At 47.6% G+C, this 25,518-nt stretch overlaps 1 protein-coding gene across 1 annotated transcript; it reads right to left on the bottom strand.

The window, feature by feature from the left end:
* Nucleotides 1-408: 408 nt before the first annotated feature.
* Nucleotides 409-24,167, bottom strand: LOC142590818 (glutathione hydrolase 1 proenzyme-like). The gene is made up of 8 exons (XM_075703222.1): nucleotides 23,914-24,167; nucleotides 17,375-17,497; nucleotides 15,102-15,196; nucleotides 12,301-12,496; nucleotides 3,723-3,877; nucleotides 3,034-3,171; nucleotides 1,914-2,047; nucleotides 409-420 (listed from the first exon to the last, which is right to left on the bottom strand). Exons 1-8 carry the CDS (start codon nucleotides 24,165-24,167, stop codon nucleotides 409-411), a joined length of 1,107 nt encoding a protein of 368 aa, XP_075559337.1.
* Between the last annotated feature and the right edge of the window lie 1,351 nt (nucleotides 24,168-25,518).

A 25,518-nucleotide genomic window follows, 5' to 3' on the forward strand; every position in this document is an offset into this window, starting at 1 on the left:
AGACGACAATTGGATGACGTTTCTGAAATGATGACGATGGTAAGACGGAAGCGGGACGACAATGGGATGACGACGACGGCATAACGAGAGTCTGATGACGATGATGGAACAGCCGTGACCGCATCCCGACCGCGAGCGCATGCCTAGTGGTCCAAGCTATAGTAAGCAAGTTGCATCACTACGTCGATGTCACTGGTTTGGATGGCGGACGGACGGACAAAATGCCTGAAGTAGGCAAAAAATGCTTATCGCATTAAAACATGGACATGGAAAAGCCCGCTACAACAAAGATGAAGCAGCAGACCTTGGCCAGTAAAAATAAAGCTGCTACACAATGTTACACAAAGTGAAATTTATATTTAAGAAATAACAAATATATAAAGGCAAACTTGGGGACCTTTCGTATCCTTAAGTCGTTCTCTGCGCAAAGCAGTTTAGACATACTTTAGACAAAGCAGTTTAGACTGCGCAAAACAGCATTAGACATAATTGCATGTTTTTCGCTCATTGAACTCAAGCGCAAGCAACGGAATGAACGCGTTGAAATTCTTCATGTGTGCAGTGATGACGACGATGGTACGACGTCGGTAGAGTGACGAGCATACAACGACACTTGGTTAACTGAGCTGCGACAGCAAGAGGTGCTTTTGTGGTACTGAGAATGTGGCGAAAGCAATGGTGCCAGTTACCGCGCGCCAATTATTAGCAGTCATACACCCACGATCTTGCCATTTCGCAAATCTCATCTTCAGTTTGACTATATGTCAAGTCATATATCCGGCTCTTTGAGTTTTTTTCAAGAAGAAAAACATTTGACGCACATTTGACGTACTGTCTAGTGTGCTTTTTCTGGCATCCTGACTTTTTGTCAACGCGGTTTATGCGCGGACACAGTCCAGCCAACTTGCGTGGTGCCGAGAAAACAACTGGCACACCAAACCAAGTAGCGACTTTCTTCAAGTTGTGGGAAAGCTTGTGGACGTATGGCACCACTGCGGGTTTGCCTCGTTTTTGGTCGACGGGCGACGGGCGTTATTTACGAGATACCGCTAAAATGTGGGAAAACCTACGTTGGACAAACGGGGAGATGTGTTAATGACCGGGCCCGGGAGCATGAATTGTCTGTAATCAATAACGGTAATGCGCATTTACCTGCGCATTGCACGGTTTGCATGGAAGGCAGATGCCAGCCACTGCTGCGTGAGATAAAGATACTTGGCAGGAGTGGTGATACGTTAGCAAGAGAACTTTTGGAGGCATATCACATTAAAAAGAGAGGCACGAGTTGTATTAGTGACACGTCTGTTTTTCTGTTTGAAAATGAGTTGCAACTGTTAAAAACGTCACTGGATTCGCTCTAGGCAACACTGATGTACGCATGCGCATTTGTTCATTCTCCCTGCCCCGCTGTAAGAATAAAGTCAGTTGAAGTTCAGCGCTCAATCTGTCTTTTCGTACTCTTCCTTCCCAAGTCTTTATTTTCCTTTTTTGGCGCAACAATGTATTCTTTAGATCCCAACCAACTCGCCCAGCAACAAGTTCTACCCTCCATCTTCCTCTGAACATCTTGTTTTGAACCACAAAGACACACACTTCACTGACGCCTGTGGCTATAGGTGTGTGTGTGTGTTATTGCACCGTTGCGCTACCCTATGTCCTTTAGAAAGCACCAAATAGCTGACCATGTCATTCTCAATCAGAAGTTGTGTTCACGAAAACACGGAGACAGCGTCGGTCCGGTTGCCTTGCTCGGCATCTAAAGGGGCTGGTCGATCTGGGTCGGCTGCATTGAGCGTGTCTTATGGCACAGCGGATATTATGTTCGTGCCAAGCGAAGTTACGTGCGTGACTCTTAACACCTGCACGACTATTCTTTCCGCTTGTCGCAAGCGCTGTTCGGCTGGAACAGTCACCTCGGCGTCAGTGAAGTCGTAGTCCCCGAACACAGAACGCCGGCCGAAACCGAACTTGAATGCCTCGGTGAGCACATGGTAGAAGGACGCGTCGTCATTGGGCGGATGGTCGGAGTACTTCTGCTTCACGATGCCTGCACAACGATCACAGGCCCGGCCGTGGTCTAGTAGGGTATTCCTTGAGGTGCACCAAATTTTTTTTTAATTGCCTCTAGCAGGTAGCACAATTCTAACCCCTGGACTAAATTGCTCGATGAGGCAGCCATTACTTCTACGAGGAATCAGAATGATTAATTTTATACTTAACATTATTGCACATATTAACTTTTTAATTAATTAATCTATGACACTTATTTCAATCTACGAATTGTAGCTAGCGATTTTGCAAGGCATATCAATTTGGAAAGAATCCAGAGGGTGGCACCGGTTTGAATATGCGCTGTCGAATTTGCGGTAAAAATGCACTGCTGTTCCACTTAATTTTTTTTAGAAAATGCTGTTTTATGCATTGAAGCGTAAAGTTACTGGAACACCAATGCATTTTGTTGGACCCTCTGAATTTAATATATCGAAACTGGTGTAGTTCTGAGAATTCATTCCAAGTGGACACACCTTGCGAACTCACCGGCTACAACTCGTAAAGTGAAATATGTGCTTTAAAGTAATTAATTGAAACACTAATTTATGTAATTATGTTAATCCCATTAAGCATTCTGATTTTTCATTGAAGTAATGGCTGCCTCATCGAGTAATTTATATCATTGGTTAGAATTGTGCTATCTGCCTTAGGCAATTTTTTAAAAATTTGGTGCAGCTACAAAAAAATTCTGGTATACAAGTCACTGTTGTGTGCATAAACGCACTTTGCATGACTTTCACTGGAAGCAGCAAAAAGCCGGCTAGCAGAGCAAGACATCATCGTTACCGTTCTTTAATCCACATCTCTTGCGCGGCATTTACAAAGACAGGAGGGCAAGAGGGGGGGGGGTGTTGAAGACCATTACAGGTGTGACCGGTATATTCACAATATCATTTACAAAAATGATAAGTATAGGGTACCCATAATAGATTGTCGAGGTTATACGCAACTCTTCATTTGCCCGGAGGCGTGCACACTTACCGCAGATGGCTGCCGTGATGGCGCCAGTGGTGGGAGGTGGAGCCGTGACCAACATGAGTTCGTCTTCCAGCGTGATATTCAGCGTGGGTAGCTTCCTGGCCTCATAGTTCAAGATGTCCGTCAACTTGATCAGGGATCCTGGTGCGGGTAAGACGATCCTTCAAGGAAGACTGCAAGGTGGCCAGCTCTGCGCGATTATCTTCGTCCCCCCAAACGTATGTTAGGTGCCTTTGGCCATTGTACCGTGCCACTAGTCTTCATTTGCTCGTGACTAATGATGGCAGGCTTTAGCGCCAAACTTAATGGGCGCTTCCTTGGTCACAGTCAGCCGCTACCAGCCGGACAGACCAATCAAGCCTGTGCGCCCAGGTCTGTGCACCATCCTGACCATCACCATTATTATTATTATTATTATTATTATTATTATTATTATTATTATTATTATTATTATTATTATTATTATTAAATCCTGTCGTATTGTCAAATTCACAATCTTGTCACTTCCTATTAGCTCAAGGGACTGCTACGGCCTCTCTGATTGGTTGGCTCAAAACGCCAACATGGTGAAATTTGTGTCCGCAATGGTATGTTAGGTGAGGCAGATAGCAAACACCCGTTTGCCATAGGCTTACACGCTTTTGTTCTCATTCATTCCGCATAATTAGTGCGTGCATACATATATAGCTTACCAATGTCAGAGAGCTCCCTGTGCCATTCCGTGGCGAACTCCTTCTGGTAGAAGTAGTCCTGTCGGGCGTCTGACGCCAGCTTCGTGAGGGTATTCGCCATCTTGGACTGCTGCAACATCGAGCCCACCTCCAGCTGATCAGGCCTGAAGAGCAGCCTGCTTGCGGCCAATGTTATACGAAAGCCTGCTGTAACGGCTTCCTGTAACATCTCCGTGGCGTTGCTTGCATTCTTAAACACGCACACACCCACAAATCTCTACAGCTTTTTTTCAGACCGTTAGATCCGTGACGATATCATTATTCTGGATCGAGGCTAGCACATGGAGATAAGTCTCGATTTCGTACTATAACTGTGCAACCACCGAATTGGCTTCAAGAAAGGGCCATAAGAGTGGATGCATGGGTGTGTTGGTATTGCGTTAATTTCTAAGTGTAATAAAGAGCGCGAAACAAACCGAGCTGGTGTTCAGCTCCGTTTCTGCATGTCCATTTTTGTCCGTTCTTTTCTTTTTTTGCATTCATACGTAACGCTCGTCAAACGCTTGCTCGTCGGTGCTTTGCGACGAGCGCGCCCGTAGAAATTAAACTTGCGTGTGCGTTCCTGTCCGGTGTTAGATACGGGATCGTTTCCTGAGCCTACTTCGAGTTCCCCAGACCACATCGAATTGCACCACAGTTAATTAAGGAGCGCAGAAGCACGGATACCACATTCCTGAGGCGCGGCACGTGCAAACAAGTTGGTGGCCCCCACTTCGTGTGCCGCCGGTGGAGCTATTCACTGCTTGACTCTTCCCGAAAGTGAAGCGAGAGCCTGGCACTGTTGCGGGTAAAGTGGGTCCCGAAGCAAGACGGCTGTAATGCGCCGTGAAAACCTGGCGGCGTCGCCCCCATCCATCTATTGTGACGGCGCCTTGCAAGTCAGCAAGGCAAGACCGCAGGGAGAAATAAGCCCTCGGACAATTGAGAACCAAACAGCGACCCTCTCCGCCGGGTGTGACACCATCGCACGGGCGCCTACCATTGGTCGAAAATGACGACACCCGAGCGGGCTCGCCGATTGGCCGAAAATGGCGTCACCTGAGCGGGCTCTCCCATTGGCCGAACGTGGCGTGTCTTCGAGACACCGAAGGGCTTAAATGACACAGACCGGGAGCAGCAAGAGAGCATTCCTAGAGCATTCCTGGATTCTTCTCTTTCGAGCTTCTTGCAGCGGGCCGCAGCGTCCGAGTTGCTGCCGGCCCGTAATGACTTTAAGACTGTTAATTGACTCACTGTAAATTACGTAAATAAACCTCCCAAGTGTTTCATCACGACGTCCTCCTCAACTCCTACACCGGCTGCGCACTGCAGCGGCAACCTGCTGCCGAGGGCAGGGTATATCGAACCATAGTATACAGCTGCGCACAAGGAAACATCTCGAAACTAGAATTCTCTCGACAATTTGACTGCTGCAGTTGTATGTGCACCTGTAAGTTGCGCCTGCTGGAAGTCTTGGCAATACATCCAACTCACAGACACCCTGTGCTGAATGGAAAACTGCCCGTAATTGACCATCACTGCCTCAGCGCCTTGGCCATGTTGTGGTCGCACCGATGGTACGACCTGTTGGGAACTCGGCGCTGACGCCCGTTGTTGCACCTGGGTCGCAAGCCCCAAGGGTAGCGTTGGCCTGGCGGCCTGGGGTACAACTGGAAGCATCCGAAGGTCCCGGCAAAGCATGAGTCGACTGGTAACAACAAAACAACTTGTTTATTTTAACATCGCAAAGAGTTGGCGGTCAGGTTGACCGAAGTAGAGAGACGGGAGTGCACTTTACTCAACAGAAGAAATCGGAGCCCTCCCTTTGGCGTCCGGGGGCAGCTGTTTTTATACTCTCGCAGTTGAGGGCAAGAAGGAACCCCTCTATAGACGAGCACGTGACTGTACAATGGGATAAGGTGACGCATACTGTCGTGGCGCCGCCGGTCGGGCACAAAGAGGAGAAGGTAACTCCTACTGTCGTATCGCCGCCGGTCGGGCACAATGGGGAGGAGAAGGTGACTCACACTGTCGTATCGCCGCCGGTCGGGCACAAGGAGGAGAAGGTGACTCCTGCTGTCGTATCGCCGCCGGTCGGGCACAAAGGCACATACACTCACACACGCACATGAAGACACGTGGCATCGGAACATGCCTGGACGCGCTTGGCGGGGAGCGTAGCGGCGACGCCGAACGGGCCAAAATGTCTGCCGCTTTGTTGCAGTCGTGCCGGCTAAACCGCGCGTCGTAGGCGAAACGTAACAGACCGCCCCGCAGGGGGAAGGAGATCCCGATGGACAGGGGACTGCATCCGCTGTCCGGAGGGATGTCGCTCGATGATGCTCATAACCGAAGTCGGGCGTCCCTCGACGTTTCTTGAGCGCAGCGCACAGAGAAGGCCTCGTTCTCTCGTTCAGGTTCGCACAGGACACTGCAAAGTGACTTCGGGAGAGTTCACATTTTTGTTCTCGTTCCCGGCAAGCGTTAGAACTACGCTGAAACTCAACCGCTCAGTCAGCAAGCACGGCACAACCCTCACTAAGCCCTGCCAGGCTCTTTCCCCTTCTATACCACTGCCTAGTTCCTTACAGTAGTCTAGCAGCACTTAGAACGCGTCCACAAATTGGAAAATTGCACTAGAAAGCATATCATCACTTTGAAACACTAAACAAAAGCAATATGTTAAAAATCCTGCCTCAGGAAGAAAAACATCAGTAACAAACAATTTTGAGGCTGATTCCTACGTTAGGGGCTTCGACTTAAGCCATCGGCGTTACCGTTGAGACTCCCCTTTTTGTAACGCACCTCAAAGGAATATTGTTGCAAAGCGAGGCTCCAGCGCAGGAGGCGGCCATTTTTGGGAGAGATGGTCTGCAGCCATTGGAGAGGGCAGTGATCCGTCTCAATGATAAACCTCGAGCCGGCTAGATAGCATGACAATTTCTGAACGGCCCACACGAGACATGCACACTCTTTCTCGGTGGCGCTGTACGCCTGCTCACGACTGGTCAGCTTACGACTAGCATACAGGACGGGGTGTTCTACTTCTCCATTTTCCCGTTGGCACAGTACAACGCCCATGCCTCGCTCACTAGCATCGCACTGAACAACGAACCCTTTTGTATAGTCTTGCGATCGTAGCACAGGCTGGCTTGTTAGGGCACTCTTTAGGGCGCTAAAAGCTCTTTCCTTTGTCTCGTCCCAGACGACTGTTTGAGGCTCTGTTTTTCTTAGAGCATCCGTCAGGGGAGCCGCGATATCAGAGTACCTGGGGATGTACCTCTGATAGTAGCCGGCGACACCTAAGAACGACCGAATATCGGTCTTCGTGCGCGGTTGCGGGAAGTCTCGCACAGCGGCCACCTTTATTTCAGAGGGGCGGCGACGACCCTGACCAATCACGTGACCGAGGTAGACAACCTCGGCCTGTGCTAACTGGCACTTAGGAGCCTTGACTGTCAAGCCCGCTTCGCGCAGGCGGGTTAGCACTGCCCGCAAGTGTGCCATATGCTCAGACCAGGATGCGGAGAATATCGCTACGTCGTCTAGATACGGTAAAGCGAATTCTTGCTGTCCCCGCAACACTTTATCCATGAAGCTTGAAAAACAGTATGGCGCGTTCTTCAAACCAAAACTCAATACTTTAGGACGGAATGTTCCCATTGGTGAAATGAACGCCGCATACCTACTAGCCTCTTCTGTAAGTGGAACCTGCCAATAACCCCTGACAAGATCTAGGGTGGAAATAAACTGAGCGCTACTAACTTTCTCAAGGCGCTCCTCGATGTTAGGGATCGGATAAATTTGATCCTTAGTGATGGAATTAAGCCTGCGGTAGTCGACGCAAGGACGAGGTTCCTTGCCCGGTACCTCAACTAAAATCAAAGGGGAGGTATAATCACTCTCACCTGCCTCAATAACACCGAGCTGTAGCATTTTCTTTACCTCAGCCTCCATAATATCGTTCTGGCGGGGTGACACCCGGTACGCCTTGGATCGTACTGGCTCTGGGGAGGTAAGTTCTATATCATGAGTAAGTACAGAAGTCCTACCAGGCCTCTCAGAGAACAGACCTTGAAACTCTTGTAAGAGCTGGTGTAGTTCGGTTTTCTGCTCACGCGACAGCGATGCTCCACTGACTAAGTCACTAATGACTTGACCGGTGTCTTCCCTGTTCGTCACTGAGCCTAGTCCCGGAAGCTCGACCGGAAGCTCTTCAGGAACGTTTACCATCATGCACACCACTGCTTCCCGTTGTCTATAAGGTTTGAGCAGATTACAGTGGTAAACTTGCTGTGCTTTCCGCTTTCCTGGCAGACTCACCACGTAGTTAACGTCCGACAGTTTCTGAACAATTCGTGCTGGGCCCTCCCACTGCACGTCTAGTTTGTTGTTTAGCGATGTGCGCAATATCATGACCTCATCGCCCACCTCAAAACGACGGGCCCTGGCGGTCCGATCTTAATAAACCTTGGCCCTCTGCTGGGCCTTTGCCATTGCTTTACCTGACAACTCCTGTGCCCTTCTTAAGCGTTCGAGGAGCTTAAGCACGTACTCCACCACGACTGGGTCGTCGCCCCTGCCTTCCCACGATTCTCGAAGCATGCGAAGCGGAGACCGAAGCGAGCGACCGTACACCAGCTCAGCTGGCGAAAACCCCGTAGCTGCATGCGGCGCGGTCCTTAATGCAAACATCACCCCAGGCAGACACAGCTCCCAGTCAGTTCGATGTTCAAAACACAATGCTCTCAACACGCGCTTCATGACGGAGTGGAGCTTCTCAACGGAATTCGACTGTGGGTGGTACACTGAGCTGTGTAGCAGCTTTACCCCACACCTTTCGAGAAAAGTTGTCGTCAAAGCGCTAGTAAACACTGTGCCCTGATCTGATTGGATTTCCGCAGGAAAACCAACTCGCGCAAATATGGACAGTAGTGCATTGACTATCTCAACTGAGCTGAGTTCTTTAAGCGGCACTGCTTCAGGGAACTTTGTCGCTGGGCAGATCACAGTCAAAATGTGTCTGTACCCCGTGGCTGTTACCGGCAGAGGTCCCACTGTATCAATAACGAGCCGTCTAAAAGGCTCCGTAATGATAGGTACCAATCTCAACGGCGCCCTCGATTTGTCCCCTGGTTTGCCCACCCGCTGACAGGTGTCACATGACCTTACGAAATGGTCTGCGTCCCGAAAACACCCTGGCCAATAGTACTCTTGCAAGAGACGGTCCTTAGTTTTCTTAACTCCTAGGTGTCCGGACCACGAACCCCCATGCGTCAAGCGCAACAGATCCTGACGATAGCATTGAGGAACGATCAGTTGATCGAACTCCACTCCTCTGCGGTCTAGATACTTCCGGTACAGGACTCCACCTCTTTCCACAAAACGCGCATTTTTCCTGGCGATACCTTCCTTGACATTGCAGCGTATGTTTTCTAGGCTACCATCCTTCTTTTGCTCGGCTATCAAAGCCGACCGGCTGACTTTTAGCAACCTATCAAGTCCGTCTGACGTAGGCGCGATGAGCAAATCTGCAGATAGCTCTTCTAACTTTCCCGCATCGGGAATTTCCTCTCCAGTATCTGGTGCCTTTAACGTGACAGACTCAATTTTATTCAGTTCGGGCGTGCTCTGAATATCAGCTTGCTGCGCCTCTGACCCTTTCTCATTGTTTGATAACGTCGGCCCCGCAACTACCGCCTTTGCAGCGAGCTCCCGAACCTTCGATCTGGTTAAGGCCTGAACGCTAGCCTCACCAAACAAAAGCCCCTTCTCGCACAGGAGGTGATCGGACCTGTTTGAAAATAGGTACGGGTACTGGGGGGGGCAGCATAGATGACACTGCCGCCTCCGTCTCAAGCGCTCCGAAAGGTCCTTCAATAAGCACTTTTGCTACCGGCAGACACACGCTATGAGCTTCCACGGCTTGCTTGATCCATGCGCACTCGCCCGTGAACATATGGGGTTCTACGTAAGACGGGTGAACTACATCCATTGTAGCTGCGGAATCGCGAAGCACTCGGCACTCTTTCCCGTTCACGAGGAGGTCTCGCATGTAAGGCTCGAGAAGCTTCATGTTCTCGTCAGTGCTGCATAATGAAAAAAACACAACTTTTGGTGTTGTTTCCGGACACTGCGCCGAAAAGTGACCCGGCTTCTGGCACGTATAACACACGCGCGCTTGCCTCATCTCGAACCGCTTTCTGCGTTCGGCTTCGGCTGCCGCCGTCTCTTTACGTTTGGTCGGACTGCTTTCACTCGCATCCTCACTACGCGTGTTCCCCTTTGCTCTCATGGGTGTGAACTTCGGCCTCTCAAACTTCGAGCCAAATTCACCCTTTTGACCGTCCTTAGCTCCGCGAGCCCGACGCGTCTCAAACTCCTCGGCTAGCTCAGCGGCTTTAGCCACCGTACAAACGTCTGGCCTATCCAAGACCCAGTACCGCACGTTCTCAGGTAACCGACTATAAAACTGTTTTAGCCCGAAACACTGCAGAACTTTATCGTGGTCACCAAACGCTTTCTCTTCTTTGAGCCACTCCTGCATGTTTGACATAAGCCTGTACGCAAACTCTGTATATGACTCACTTTTGCCTTTCTCATTTTCCCGAAACTTCCGACGGAACGCCTCCGCTGACAGCCGGTACTTTTTTAGAAGACTCGATTTCACTGTGTCGAAATCCTCTGCCTCCTCTCTATCCAAGCGAGCGACTACGTCGGCCGCCTCGCCGGGTAACAAAGTGAGCAAGCGCTGTGGCCACGTTTCCCGAGAGAACCCCTGCTTCTCGCACGTTCGCTCAAAGTTAACCAGGAACAAACCAATGTCCTCTCCAAGCTTAAACGGCCGCATCAGGTCAGTCATTTTGAACAATACGCGTTCTCCTGCACCGTGTGCCTGACTTCCATTACGAGCGCGTTCCATCTCTACCTCGAGACGCTTCATTTCCAAAGCGTGTTTGCGCTCTTCTTTTTCTTTCTGCTCTTTAAGTTCGCGCTCCTGTTTCTCTTTTTGCTCTTTAAGTTCGCGCTCCTGTCTTTTTGACCTCTCCTCAATAGTCTCAAGGCATTCCGACAGCTCGTCATCCTCAGCCTCTAACTCAAGAATAGCCTTTAGCAGTTCTGGTTTTCTGAGTTTGTCCGAGACATCCAGACCCAACTCTCTTGCAAGCTCCAACAATTTCGGTTTGCGCAACGACTTCAAATCCATGGCTGCTCTGAATGCTGCTTTCTCTACTGCTTACTATTGTCTTGCCGCAAACTAACCCGGCAGCAACGACAACCACAATTACCAGCTCTGTTTCTGACACTAACAAAAGCCTGGCAAAGCTCAGAAGAAGAAAGTCCCGCACTCACCAAACCTCGCAGCCAAGAGTTCAGCGCAGTCGTTCCGCTGCAGGCAACCAGTCATCACACAGGGCTCGTTGCACTGCTCCCGGATCGTCGATGAGCTGCTCAGCATACAGTCAACCGCATATCTTCGCTGCTGGCCTCCGTTGTCGCGATCCCACCGCTGGCAGACAGTTGTTGTGGTCGCACCGATGGTACGACCTGTTGGGAACTCGGCGCTGACGCCCGTTGTTGCACCTGGGTCGCAAGCCCCAAGGGTAGCGTTGGCCTGGCGGCCTGGGGTACAACTGGAAGCATCCGAAGGTCCCGGCAAAGCATGAGTCGACTGGTAACAACAAAACAACTTGTTTATTTTAACATCGCAAAGAGTTGGCGGTCAGGTTGACCGAAGTAGAGAGACGGGAGTGCACTTTACTCAACAGAAGAAATCGGAGCCCTCCCTTTGGCGTCCGGGGGCAGCTGTTTTTATACTCTCGCAGTTGAGGGCAAGAAGGAACCCCTCTATAGACGAGCACGTGACTGTACAATGGGATAAGGTGACGCATACTGTCGTGGCGCCGCCGGTCGGGCACAAAGAGGAGAAGGTAACTCCTACTGTCGTATCGCCGCCGGTCGGGCACAATGGGGAGGAGAAGGTGACTCACACTGTCGTATCGCCGCCGGTCGGGCACAAGGAGGAGAAGGTGACTCCTGCTGTCGTATCGCCGCCGGTCGGGCACAAAGGCACATACACTCACACACGCACATGAAGACACGTGGCATCGGAACATGCCTGGACGCGCTTGGCGGGGAGCGTAGCGGCGACGCCGAACGGGCCAAAATGTCTGCCGCTTTGTTGCAGTCGTGCCGGCTAAACCGCGCGTCGTAGGCGAAACGTAACAGCCACCACAATATAGCGGGCCAGCACTATTGCACACTTCACAGATGGGATCTTCTTACTGGACTTAAGGAAGGGAAATTTGTTTTTCAATGTAGTTAGCTACATACTGAATGTAGATTTTGAAATAGTATACATCTTTTTGCATGTAGAAATTACCCGTAGTGATGCTAGAAGACTACTACGGAAATGCCCATTGGAACGACGTTCTCCAAATCAATGTGAAGGTCAAGATCGAAGATATAAAATAATTACTTGGAAGAGAAATCACATCTCGTATTTAAAAGCGACCCATTCAAAGCGCTCAATGGGGGGTGTGAACTGCAGTGCCGTTACCTGAGCTCTCGGTTCCTTTCGATCTGATTTCTGTAAAGCTCCAGGTCGTCAATAAACCGTTGGCTGACCACGAAGCCATCCTTCGCCAACGCAATGGCCTCTGTGAACAGCTTCTTCCAGGCCAAGTTGTTGCCTGTCAGCTCGTGCAGCTTGACCAGACCACGTATCTGGCCTGGAACCGCGATCGACATGATGCCTGCAGCGTCAGCGCGTCGTTTGACCATATTCTCTGCTCCACATATATCTCGGTAAAGCACACAGGTGGTACTATATTCTGGACATCGTCGAATTCCGCCATATTGTAAAATTCTGCAATGACACCGTTTTGAGCTCATCATAGGGACCGTAAAGCTCTCTAGATAACTGACGAGGTGACCAATTCGACGATCCCCAGAATAACACCCAGTCTATCTCCTATAGTGACGCCCTTGATTTCAAGTGGCTCCTACATTTCCCCATGTGCTCGACACACCGCCCTTCTCGCGTTGTTTCCATCGCTCTCTCCATTTTCTTTACAGCACGTGGGTGGGCAATGCACTCACTGTTTCCGCCACCGAGCTGCAAAACTAGTTACAGCAGAGTGAAACGTCTGTTGTGCAAGCTCCATGCAGACGGCTGAGCAAGGAGCACGCTCTGGACCCACTCCCAATATGTATAAGTGTTCTATACACCCTTAGGCAAAGTTACACCCTTTGAGGTGTATCTCTGTCACACAACAGTAATAGTCATGTGCCTTGCTTGCGTTTCCTTTCTTGAAAACGCCGCGCCCGCTACTTTCCTGTCGGGAATTCTAGGTCACGCTGATAACGCGCATGCCATTCGTTACTGGGAAGTACCGGGCTCGCCGCGTTAAAGAAAGGGAATGCGGACAAGACAGACGACGATTATTGTTGTGTGGCAAAAGGGTGTAATTTTGCTTAAGAGTATATATATAGCGCATCTCGTGCCACCAACCACAGCTTCCGAGAACAGAGGCTATGCACCGACCAGTTTCACGTAAGGTGCCTCGTTGTCCAACTTGCCTAGGCGAGGAGGATATCGAGGTCACGGCTGCCGTATAAGGCCCCGAGTCGTATACTACCTAAAGGTTTGCAGAAAATAGCGCCTCTTCCTTTTCACAATCTCCATCTGTATTAGGCGCGTACTCGATGCGCACTTCTAATTACAATTCGCTATAATGGAAGTGTGAATGTCTGCTATCGTTTGCAGCACAAATTGAACTCAAGAACTCAGCACAAATTTTGTACTCAAGGACAATGGACACAATGCTGGACACAACTCAAGAAATCTAACTTTCCAACCGCCTTTTCGATTTCGCTGAAATTTGGAAAGATTGATTATGACAATACTGCAAGGTTCTGCGTCAAATATCATTCAACTAGCTTAATTTACGGAGAAGTTGTGACTGTTGGTGCGAAATTAAAATTTGGTTTTCGAAGTTTTAAATATGGGCTTTTACGTGCCGAAACCACGATATATGATTATGAGGCACGCCGATGTGGGGGACTGCGGTTTAATTTTGACCACCTGGGGTTCGTCAACGTGCACCCAGTGCACGGTACACGGGTGTTTTCTCATTTTGTCCCCGTTTAAATGCGGCCGGCATTCGATCCCGCGACCTCGGCCTTGGCAGCGGAACACCAAAGCCACTACGCCACGGCGGGTAATTCAGCTTCCTGTAATGCCCAAGTCTGTCGAGGGGCCCTTTAAAGAACAAGATAACCGAATTCGCTTGCTTCTTTTTTTCCCAACCAAAGTCTATATACCGTTTTTTTTTTTTATCTCAACAGAATATTTAAAAATCCCTGTGGCATATAGCACATGTAGCACAAATCGTGGATATTGCGCAAATTGACTACTCATTGAGCAGGATTACTCGATGAGGCGTAAATTAATTACACTGGAAACCAAGATACATAACTAATTAACAAAACTTCACTACTCAATTTTTTTAATCACTTTAGCGTAAATATTGCAGTAGACGAATTGAACCCAGTGATTTCACAAGGCATATCCATTTAGAAAGAATCTTGAAACTAGTACCAGTTTTGAGATACGCATTGTCAAGCTTGCTGTAAAAAGCACTGTTGTTCCATTTGCTTTTAACAAAGCGTCTTCTCATGCTCTGAAGCTTAAAAACTGCTGGAACACTAACGCGTTTCGTCGCAAACTTTGGGAATGCATATATAGTAACTGGTGTCTCGCGTGTGTGTGTGCATACGTGCGAATACGAGTTTATATCCCTCCTGCGGCCAGTTGTTTTTCCTTTTTTCATCCACTTTCATATCCATTAATTTACCATTTATTTCATTCAATTAATATTTGTACATTTTCCCCTATGCTGTCCTTAGTATATGTTAGTTGGCTTCTTGTGAGATATATATGTATATATAATTCGTAAACTGCAATATTGAGCATTTGTTGGGTGTCTTAGTAAACTCACTTGGAAAGCATATTTAGCGCTAGCGAACAAGGACAGAACGAAGGTAGCGCACTGTGGTGTCATCTCCCTTCTGTCCTTGTTCGCTGGTGCTAAATATGCTTTCCAAATGCAATATTGACTGTAAAGTAATTAGCTTAAATCTAATTACCTAAGCTTAATTAGTTCAATCTTTATTTCTCTTGCAAATAATGTCCACCTCTGAGAGAAATTTAGTTCAAGTAGAATTTTGCTGATTGCTATGGGTGACTTTTCAAAAATTGTTATAACGATAAAACACACCCACACAATACGTATACACTTCCTAATGCCACGGCAACACCTCTAGCGCTTGGTGTTCTGGGCAAGAAACAGCGCTCACCAGTCTCCGTGGTGTTGGTGGCCGCGTAGAAAGACTGCGACGCTCCGGAAGGCGACTCCTCGCGTCCGTCGATGAACCACGTCTTGCGCGTGACGCTGGCGGCAAACGCATCATCATGCAAAACACTTCCAGCCACGCCGATGTCGCGATTCAACTTCGTCGTATCGCTTTTCTAATCTTAAATTAGCTGACAAACTTCCACTAATTGGCCAACAGACAAATTAAAGGCACCGACTGCAACCAAGTTTTGCTTTAACTAAATTGTGCGAAGCTATTTTGACAAAGATGCACGGTTGATAATAATTTTGTTTCTCACAGCATTTATGTAGCACCTATGCAGATGACGCGTGCTACTGGTAGTTAGCGGATGTGACGTAAATCACAGCACGTCGCCGCAGAGATTTTCCAGCAGCTAGCCACGAGCGGCGCCCAATCTCCGTAGTCATGTGGTGCTGGTTGGCTCGCCCGCCCTCGCTGCCGGCTCGGGCGGCAAGACAAAAGAAAGTTGGTACCTTTTACTGAGAGTTCCAGGGCGCAGGAGAGGAGCTGCACAAATGCCGTCTATCAGTGGAAAGGTCGCACAGTAGCGGAAAAGAAGAAAGACACAGAACACGTTTGCGCATGCTCCAAAGGGTATCCAGCGCCAACGTGTCAATCAAGGACACGTGTGGGCACTCGCGAGAGATAGCGGTTTGGACGTGGCAATTTATTTTCGTGCAGGACAACTGTCCATTATTCCCGTGACAATTATCCGTAATTTTCCATAATATGACGAGTTTGCAATACCGTCCCTTGAGCATGCGCAGATAGCTTTTGTGTGTTGTCCCTCTCCCCCCTTTTCCGCCAATGGATAGACGGCATGTGTGCCGTCCTGCTCGTTTTTCCTGTATCATTGCACACACGTTCTTTGTGTAATGAATACGTGCCATTGCTCGGCTTTCTGTGATTTCTTTCTGGTACTCTGAGCGCCGTTTCTTCTTCTACCACCTATCTGCACAATCTTGCACCTTCGGTTGTCCTTCGTTGATATATGCTTTGACATGCCAGAGCTGTGCCCTGGTTTTGCCCGAAACTGCGTGTGCCCCTTTGAAGTTCAGATCTTGTGGAACTTTCCGCTGCCATCGACATGGTCACGCTTCAAGAATCGGTGTCGTGTCATCTCAACAGAATTGTGGCAACAAGTTAGGTCTTATGAGGAATGATTTGGGCGTTCTTTGCCAAACTAAAGGAGCCGTTCATCACAAGAATCGTCTGAGCGCTGTCCTCACTGTCGAGTTTCTGTGGAAGATGAAGCTGGGAGACCTCCTACCAAGTAAGACGGAACTTTTCTTGTACTTCCACCATCCCAAAGCTTGAAATTTCTCGAATACGCTGTCTTATGATAAAAGCGCAGAACATTAGCTCTGTTTTGAGCCACACATGAATCCCGTAGATGTGTTATGCCCGATATGTAAGAGTCCGGTCACCGTTTCCGTCTTTCCCGAAAGTACAGGTGGGGAAGGAAGGTACGGGATCTGCAAGAGCGTGCCAAAGTGCGTTCTTGTGCGCCTGATGTTGAGGCATGGCATTCGCATGCGCGCCCTTCTCAAGCTGATGTGCCTGCCAATGCGTCCACTTCTTGCCAGCCTGTCGTCGCAATCGCGAAGATTGCAGAATATTCCGCTAGGAGCGCTGTGTCTGTTTCGGCCGTTGTGACGTGCCACAGTGCATTGCACGCCCTGCCGGCCGAAATATGTTGCCTTCTGTTGCAGTCCAAGTGGCATTTAATGTCAATAGGTTTCTTAACCTCATTTGCCAGTTTTCATGGTGGTCGGTTGTGGCCGGCCTTTCATCACCGATACAAAGGCGTCCATGCGAAGGGCACCTGCTGTGGCACAAGACCTTCAGGGCGTCCGATCTAGTTTGAAGATGGAGAGCGCTCAGGCAGGACAGCCCTACTCTTCTCTCCTCGATCCTGTGGAGGCTGCGGGAGAGGAGGATGGCAGTCGCCTTCCACGCCGGTGCTCGTATCGCTGGAGACAACACACGTATGGTGCATCGACATATATACCCACATATATACCGCTACTAATGTGCTGGTTAACGGCTTCGAGCGCATCATCTTTTTTTTTCTTTTTTTTATTAAAATGAATAGCTTTTATAGAAGGGTTCGGTTATTCGCTTACACTGACAATCATCGTCGATGGTTTCTACGCAATTTATTGGTATTCTGTAGAAGGTATAATTTGCTAGCACAGATCAGGCATTGTTTTTCTTTGCGACTAGTCTCGTACTTGTTGTAGTAGAGCGCCATGACGCCGCCTCCGAGGCCGCAGTGGATGGGCAGGGCGACGCAGGTGCACAGCGTCAGGGCCACTGCCGCGTCGCCTACGGTTCCACGTTCCGCGAACACTCGCCTGCGAGAATTCATCTTTAAATATATGTTACAGACTTTTATGACATACAAAATTTCCAAAACTGGTTGGACCCATAGCCGAAGGCTACAATTGCGGGCCCGACGGAACATCTGGTCAGATACTGGTGCAGTCGGCTCACGTTAATTCGACCCTCGCAGTACCGCAAGATTTGGTCGAATAAACAAACGACGGCAAAATGGACGAATTCAAACATTTCTTAATTGCTTGAAGTAGTCTGTCATGTTTGCTTCTTTCTTTTGAAACGCGAATCAAGAGGCATGAGGCGAAGAGCGCTGACATGTTTAAAAGCTGCTTCAGCATGACATTATACTTTAAACAAGCGCGAACGAATTACTTGACAGGCAGAAAGATCGTCGGCCATTAAAAGATAAAATTAGTTAAATAAAACAGATTCACGCCTATGGAACCAGTAGCAGCATCTGCTGAATTTCTTTGTGTTTTCAAGATTTTGGTAATAGCGGCGCGCATGGAGTATGTGCAGGGGGGTGGGGGTCAGTGGCGGTTGTATTAACCAAAGTGGCTCGCACTAAGAAATATTTTATTCCATAGCTATGTATAGTTTGTCTCTGGAGCTTTCCAGTGCGTTCGAATTAAGCGGAAAGTCGAATTAGTAGGAGTTGACTGTACTGGCTGTTACCAAATGGTTATGGCATATATCGCTACATCAGAAATAAATATTTCACATGACTACACATATTTACTCTTCGCAATAATAACCAGCCGAAGATATAAGGAAAGCCACAAAAATTAACATTTCACTTTTTAGATAACAGAGAAATGTGCAGTTAACAAGATAAACACTAGCACTGAAAATATCATAGCATCAACTTACCGCTAGTTAAAACATTTGCAAATAGTAGTGAGCAGTCCTACGAGTAAGTTTGCAGCACAACCAGTAACAGATGTATTAGCATATGTTTAAAGATGAAAATTGTAGGAGTACTAGCATCATGAGTAACAACATTGCATGGTTTTATTGAGTGAAATACAGTAATTTCTTGACCAAAGAAAAATGAGCGAATTCTCGATTTGCTCGCTTCTTTTTTCTTCGAATGGGCGAAGGGTATAGATTATAAGGTTCGATTACATGTTTAGGTTCAGACTTGTACGAAACGAATTACGTGTAATGAACTACTTGTAAAAAGTTGCATTCTTTGTATTTCTTTTTAATTTAATGATTACTTTGTTTACTCGGTAAGGCTCACTGTAATTTAATTACTTTTTTTCAGTAACCAATTACATGTAACCAGTTACTTTGTTGAGAAGACAAGCTGTAACAAGCGACTCAATATTCACAACCTGAATATGGCGAGAACTGCGGTAGATCGTGCCACGCAGCAGGCTCGCAAATGCTCGTGTTCAGACGGGCAGCTCGAGGGGCTCCGTATTGATTTCCTCACCTTAACGCTTCACCAGATGTTGGCCAATCAATTGAACAGGTATCCGTACGTCTGGAAGACCACTGAGAACGTTAATTAATGCCAGGAAATAACAAACGGACCATTTTTTTTCATCTTTTCATTAGCTCGACCGAGAGCGTCTTCTCTATGTCCCAGCGACAATGAAGCACTGGACTTACAGGACCCAGATGCTGAGTAACCACAATATCGCATGGTCCGCATACATTACAACACCGACTATACCCTATTATGATCGACATGTCAGGTGTGAGAAGCATTCAAACAGGCTTCCCCACATCAACATAACTGCCCTCTTCTCCGAATCAACACCACCTCGATTGTTCTTTGCGAGCTGACACAAAGGGATAGAAGCAGAAACCGAACGTCAAGACGACGTCACGCCTTTCCCCCGAGCTGCCACCAAGGATGGGCAAAAAGGGAAAGACAGGCTCCAGAAGAAGGCGACGATGACAGGACCGCCAGAGGTTACTTAAGAGGAAGCTTTAGCTCGGGCCCAACTCCGACGCGGCCTATTCAAATACATGTAAAACGCAAAAACGTTTTTATGAGATGACCCCTGGACCGATTTTGATGAAATTTGTCGCATTTGAAAGAGAAAGTTAAATTCTAGTGACTGTTGGAAGCGGAATTTCGATTTAGGGCTTGACTTTTCTTAAAACAATTTTCAAATATTTGACCGTTTGAAAAAAATAGAATCACGAAGTTTACAAATTCATAGCTCTGCATCAAGAACTGATATCGCGGTTCTGTAAACGGCATTCATTAGATCATTCAAAGCGGACAAATTCAATATGTCATTTTGCATCTTACGTGACTCTGTTACGTATGCTACAACGGTTTTGCAAAAGTTGTATTTCCCTATGATTAAACTTTTTTTATATTCATGTGTAACATATCAATTTTGTCCGCTTTAGATGTAGTATTAGATACAATTCACAGAATTGTATTATCATATTTAGTGGTGAAGTTAAAGAGTTGCAAACTTGATAGTCTCGTTTTTTGAAAATTTCCGATTTTTGCCAATTTTTGATAAAAAATTGACAATCTAACTCAAAAATTCGAAACCAACAGTCACTAGATTTTAAGTTTGTCTTTTAAATGCAACAAACCTCGTCAAATTTGGTGCAGTGGTTGCCGAGAAAAACGAATTCTCTTTTTACATGTATTTAGATAGCAGCACTCGAGCTAAAGCTTCCTCTTAAGGCCATGTTGGCCCACGTGGTAATAAGACCGCTCGAGACTCAGATGAGAGTCGCAGTCATGTACCATTGAAGTGAACACAATCTTTTCTATTCTTCATCCTCGCGATGCCTGGCTTCATCGCCGTTTCCCGATTCCTGCGGTGAAAACCCACCTCACCCGGTCGGGATTATTTATATCAGCCAACCAGCGCGTACGTCGAACGAAGTGGCCGGCCTCCCTCTCTTTAGCTTCTCTCTTTCCTCTTCTAGCAAGTTTTCACTGTTGCTGCTGATGTCTCCACAACGGAAACGAGGGACGATGACCAACGCAATTTGTTTAAAGCAATTGTTACATGCAGATAATCTATGTATGACGGGCTGCAGAGGACGCACGAAAGGAGCCAGGCCAGCTCGTTCTGTTTACTGCATCTATGCAATGTCAATAAATATTCGGAGGAAAGTAACATAGACGTAATCGACTACTACTGAGTACTTCCTCAGGTACTTTCGTGGGGCAGTGACTGGTAACTGCAATCAATTAGTTATATGAAGGAAGTATAGCTATTTGTAATCAGTTATTGTTTTTTCTGTAACGTTCAAGTTCGGTTAGGCTGCATTCTATAGCTTCGGCTTGTGGGGATGCGTGACTCTCACGCGTCCCCTGATGTGTTGTTTTCCTGCATTGCTCCTGTGGTGTGGTTGATGCGCATTGCGAGAGATGGCGCGAGTGTGCCTCTGTTAACGCCACCTAACAGCGTGGTTACTTGGGCGCGGAAAGGAGAAGGCTCTTCCTCTTTGTCTCGGCTCGGCAAGCGGCGCGGATGTTCTGCGCGAGCGCCGATCCATGCTTCTGCGAGACCGTCTCGTGAATCCTTCCCCGGAATGGACGAATAACACGATCGTTCGAACGCCCTTATGCTCTTTTCTTATTCCTTAACATAACACCCATCATTCTTCTTTCCATGGCTCGTTGCGTCGTCCTCAATTTAAGTAGAACCCTTTGCGTAAGCCTCCAGGTTTCTGCCCGGTAGGTGAGTACTGGTAAAACACAGCTGGTTATACACTTTTCTCTTGAGGGATAATGGCAACCTGCTGTTCATGATCTGAGAATGCCTGCCAAACGCACCCTAGCCCATTCTTATAATATATATATATATATATATATATATATATATATATATATATATATATATATATATATATATATATATATATATTCAGTCGCATGATCCGGATCTGCGGTCACTACCTGTCCTAAGTAGATGTATTCCCTTACCACTTCCAGTACCTCGCTATCTATCGTAAACTGCTGTTCTCTTCCGAGACTGTTAAACATTACTTTAGTTTTCTGCAGATTAATTTTTAGACCCACCCTTCTGCTTTGCCTCTCTAAGTCAGTGAGCATGCATTGCAATTGGTCCCCTGAATTACTAAGCAAGGCAATATCATCAGCGAATCGCAAGTTACTAAGGTGTTCTCCATTAACTTTTATCCCCAATTCTTCCCAATCCAGGTCTCTGAATACCTCCCGTAAGCACGCTGTGAATAGCATTGGAGAGATCGTATCTCCCTGCCTGACGCCTTTCTTTATTGGGATTTTGTTGCTTTCTTTGTGGAGGACTACGGTGGCTGTGGAGCCGCTATATGATATATGCGTATTACATTGCTTTTCGCGTTTCGTGCATAGTCAGAGCGGCGCTTCGGCCGCATTATCAAGGGGCTTTTGTTCTCAATGTGATCAGTCGGCCATGAGAGACGGATAATAAGTGTGGCGTAGAGAGGAAGGTATATCTGCAAAGCCGTGAGACCTGTTGTTGGTGCTCCGTTCGTACCGTTATCACGGTGATGCGCTGTCTCTTCGGTTTTGCGACAGGCAATGCAGTTGCTTTCAATCAGCTTATTTGAGTGTGCTGCTTGATGATGCAGGTGAGCACAGTGACATGGTATTTTTTCATGTTTGGTGAGGTTTGTTTGCCAGTAGGAAAAAAATTGCACGCAAGAAGTACCTCGCTGAAAACGCAGCAGTTATATTTCATTTGGGAGGTGCCTGGGGGTGCCTACAAATGCCTCATTGACGCTTCGATAATTAGGACACTACTTCTCTAATGAGATAATTAATTTCAATTGTTGAATAAGATTTCAGGAACTGAATAATTACTCGAGGCTCCTCCATTGTACTGGAAACAATATGCACTAGATTTTCCTTGAGTAACGCGACTGTTCTTTTTTTAAGTCTTGGTGCATGATAGTTGGGGCACCCTGCATGATTCACTCAGCAACCGAAATGAGGGCACGCCGGATTCACTCGAAATCGGAATCAACAGCCGCGTCATGCGCCGGTGCGCTTATACTCGGACTCACAGAAAAAGAACAAAAAAAGGCAGAGAGACGCTGCAGTTTCGACGGAAAGGCGAAGCAGTATTAGTGATAGTGAAGCATGCGACAATTACACGAAGGAAGATTACACCACCGAGAGACGCCAGATTCTTGGTGGTGGGAGAGGACTCAGGCTGTGAAATTGAACTGTCTCCTACTAAGAGGTATTGTAAACTCTCATATATATATATATATATATATATATATATATATATATATATATATATATATATATATATATATATATATATATATATATATATATATATATATATATATATATATATAGTGTGTGTGTGTGTTTCGTTCGGAAAGCTGGTCGGGCACAGCCCCCTCATCCCCATGGAAAAGTTAAAACTTTCCGCCTATTAGCAACACCCGATCCGAATCAAGCTTGTTTCAGATTGGTTCCGATCACGATCAGAAATGTACGTGTGACACCGGTATTAGGCTCGGCATAGTTAGTGAGAGCAAAAAGCTACACAGCACGAAAGAAAAGGGATGAATGCGGATCAAGTGCTTCCGTTAACTGTTTATGCCATAACGTCGTCACGAAATATCTGTACGGGCATGCGCAGATGCGTTAATAAAGAGAAAAACGGAAGAGGAGAGATTTGATACACGCCTCGAGGCATTGGATCGATTTCATTCGCAAACGAAAGCTCACTGACACAGCCCTCCCCCTCCTCTTTTTAGTAATAGTAGTAACTACAGTAAAAAAAAAAAAAACAGCAGTTGGTACACGGACCGCGCGACGTTGTGTTAATACGCTAGCCAATCACAGATGCAAACAAAGTCGTCGTCGTGCGACGTTTTCAAAATGGCGTCGTACTTGATACCTCAGGAGCCTCTGCTGTTCTTGAAAAGTCTTTTCATCGGCGGAAGCGATGAGGTGTGCAACAGACATGGACAAAGTGTATGGAGTCTGATCATTTCACTCTTGAAAAGTCCGCGGTACAATTCATTTCACTGCTGAGCCCGTTTTACACGTAAAACTTTAATGTCAACTGAAGTGAAACTTGGCAGTATATAGTTGCAGCGAAGCAAGCATATCATTTCAGTTCAATAAATTATTAGGCTTTCGCCGTTCCACTTTAATAGACGAGTGAAAAGGGTATAAAATTATGCGCTTATAGTTTAATTTTTTGTGGTTACCTCCTTATTTAGGTAACAGGGAAAGTTTAAAGTACACTATTTGCAGCCTCGCGGAGGAACCGTGGCTGGCGGTCATGAGGGTGTGGGCGGGGCTTCACTGTAGACTTAAGTTGTATCCAACTATAGGTGTCTGTTTTTTGCGCTCATGGACTTTGCACGAAATTTTCCGCGACCGGTCGGTGGTCATGCATTTCTGCCCCATTAATATGCACCAACTGAAGGCCCTCGGCAAGTCATCATCCGTATATCACTTAATGGTAACCTTGGCACGCCGGCGCACTCCTTGATGGTGACGGCTGCCCAGCTGCTGAAGTTGCCCATGGGCGCGTTGCTCGTAGGCGGCCAGAGCACGATCACAAATTGTGGCAGCAGCATCCATAGCGCCGCCAGCACCGCCAGGCCGCCCACCGAGGTGAGAACGAAGAAGACCGGGTTGAGACGGGTGCGCCGACGCCAGCGCTCGTCCCGCCGGGCCTGCTCCTCGGGTGACAGCAACAGCAGCGACGGAAACCGCATGCTGCGCCACGTCACCACATCGCAATGCCGAGTCGAACCGTGCAGTTCAAACTATTTGCTATGAGAGAGCTTCCCACTGAAAGGACTGGTGCTGCCGTAGGTGTGACGTAGCATGAGGGATCACGTGGACACAGCTGCCACGCTGGCCGTGTCGGAAGTAGAGGAGCGGAAGTAAGAACGAATGGTTTTATCAACGCCGTGTGAGCCTCAGCCGCGCTGTGGTCCGCGGCGTAGCTATGATAAGTAATCGAGGGATTCAGAGAAATCGTGGTTCGTTGCGAAGGTTTTTATTCGCATGGCTCCGTGCGCAACGAAGTTCTTATATTTTTTGCACAATGAAATTATTTTCGAAGAGCTCCCGGAAGCGTTCACGCAACAATCATTGCTTATGCTCTGTATCAGATAATCGTATGTTACTTAAAGCACACCGCACGGTGCAAATACGTATATAAATATACTGCTCATTCATCACGAGAGAATAAACGCAGGAAACAGTGCAAGAGAAGACTGTTTCGTTTTGGCTTCTCAGCTACTTATTGTCCTACTTTTCTCGATGTTTTTCCGGCATGAAGCATTGCTGACAGCATCAAATTCAGAAGCTTTTGCAATATACCTCGTTCTAAGTTAGCTTTTTTCTTTTTTTTAATTAAACGAATCTTTTCACGACCTGCCTGACGCAAGTCAACCTCTTCGGGTACGCTGACCATCTGAAGAAGTCGGACATTGTAAGGTTCGTAACAGCTCAACACAAGACACGGACAAAACGAAGGCAAAAACGACAACGCGGCGCTGCATAACAACATTAGCAATATATTAGCATTATATTAGCATTATATTAGCATATAGTTACCCATGCCTGCCCGCATTCCTTTTCATATTAATTATCCGGGAAACTGTAGAACTTCCAACGGGGCTGCAGACCCCGGGATTTTTGTCACTGTTGGGGCAGTTCCATCACGCTACAGTACCAGGCTCTTTGGCTACCCGACCGCTGAACCATTGCGAAACAACGGCGGCGCGAGATGCAATTTACAAAAATCGCGAGCATGGCTGGCGCCTCACGGTGATGGCGACCTGAGGCATGGTGATGCCACTCTCCGCCAGGGGAAGGAGTGGCGCTAGCGTCTGTCGGCAAATAGGCAAACTTGCTCTCTCTCCGCACGTGGTGTCTTGGCAAAGCGGTGTACCGGTCACAGCGCCACCCGCGCGAAACTACGAGGAGTACACCACTTTGTCCCTCATCACGGCCACCTGGATCGGCCGTGCCCCCATACCATAGGCACGAGGCGCTACCGGTAGATGGCGCCACCTTATGTCATCGCCTGATGCCTGATTAAGTCAAGCAAGCTAG

The sequence above is a fragment of the Dermacentor variabilis genome, chromosome 8 (assembly GCF_050947875.1).
Source record: "Dermacentor variabilis isolate Ectoservices chromosome 8, ASM5094787v1, whole genome shotgun sequence".
Lineage (NCBI taxonomy): Eukaryota > Metazoa > Arthropoda > Arachnida > Ixodida > Ixodidae > Dermacentor > Dermacentor variabilis.

Bases quoted from the DNA above. Each gene is read 5' to 3' on its own strand.
- LOC142590818 (XM_075703222.1), bottom strand. From the start codon at position 24,167: ATGCGGTTTCCGTCGCTGCTGTTGCTGTCACCCGAGGAGCAGGCCCGG. The intron at 12,497-15,101 runs GTGAGCGCTGTT...CTGACGCTGCAG, and splicing joins CACCAACACCACGGAGACTG to GCATCATGTCGATCGCGGTT. The intron at 2,048-3,033 runs GTAAGTGTGCAC...ATCGTTGTGCAG, and splicing joins CATCACGGCAGCCATCTGCG to GCATCGTGAAGCAGAAGTAC.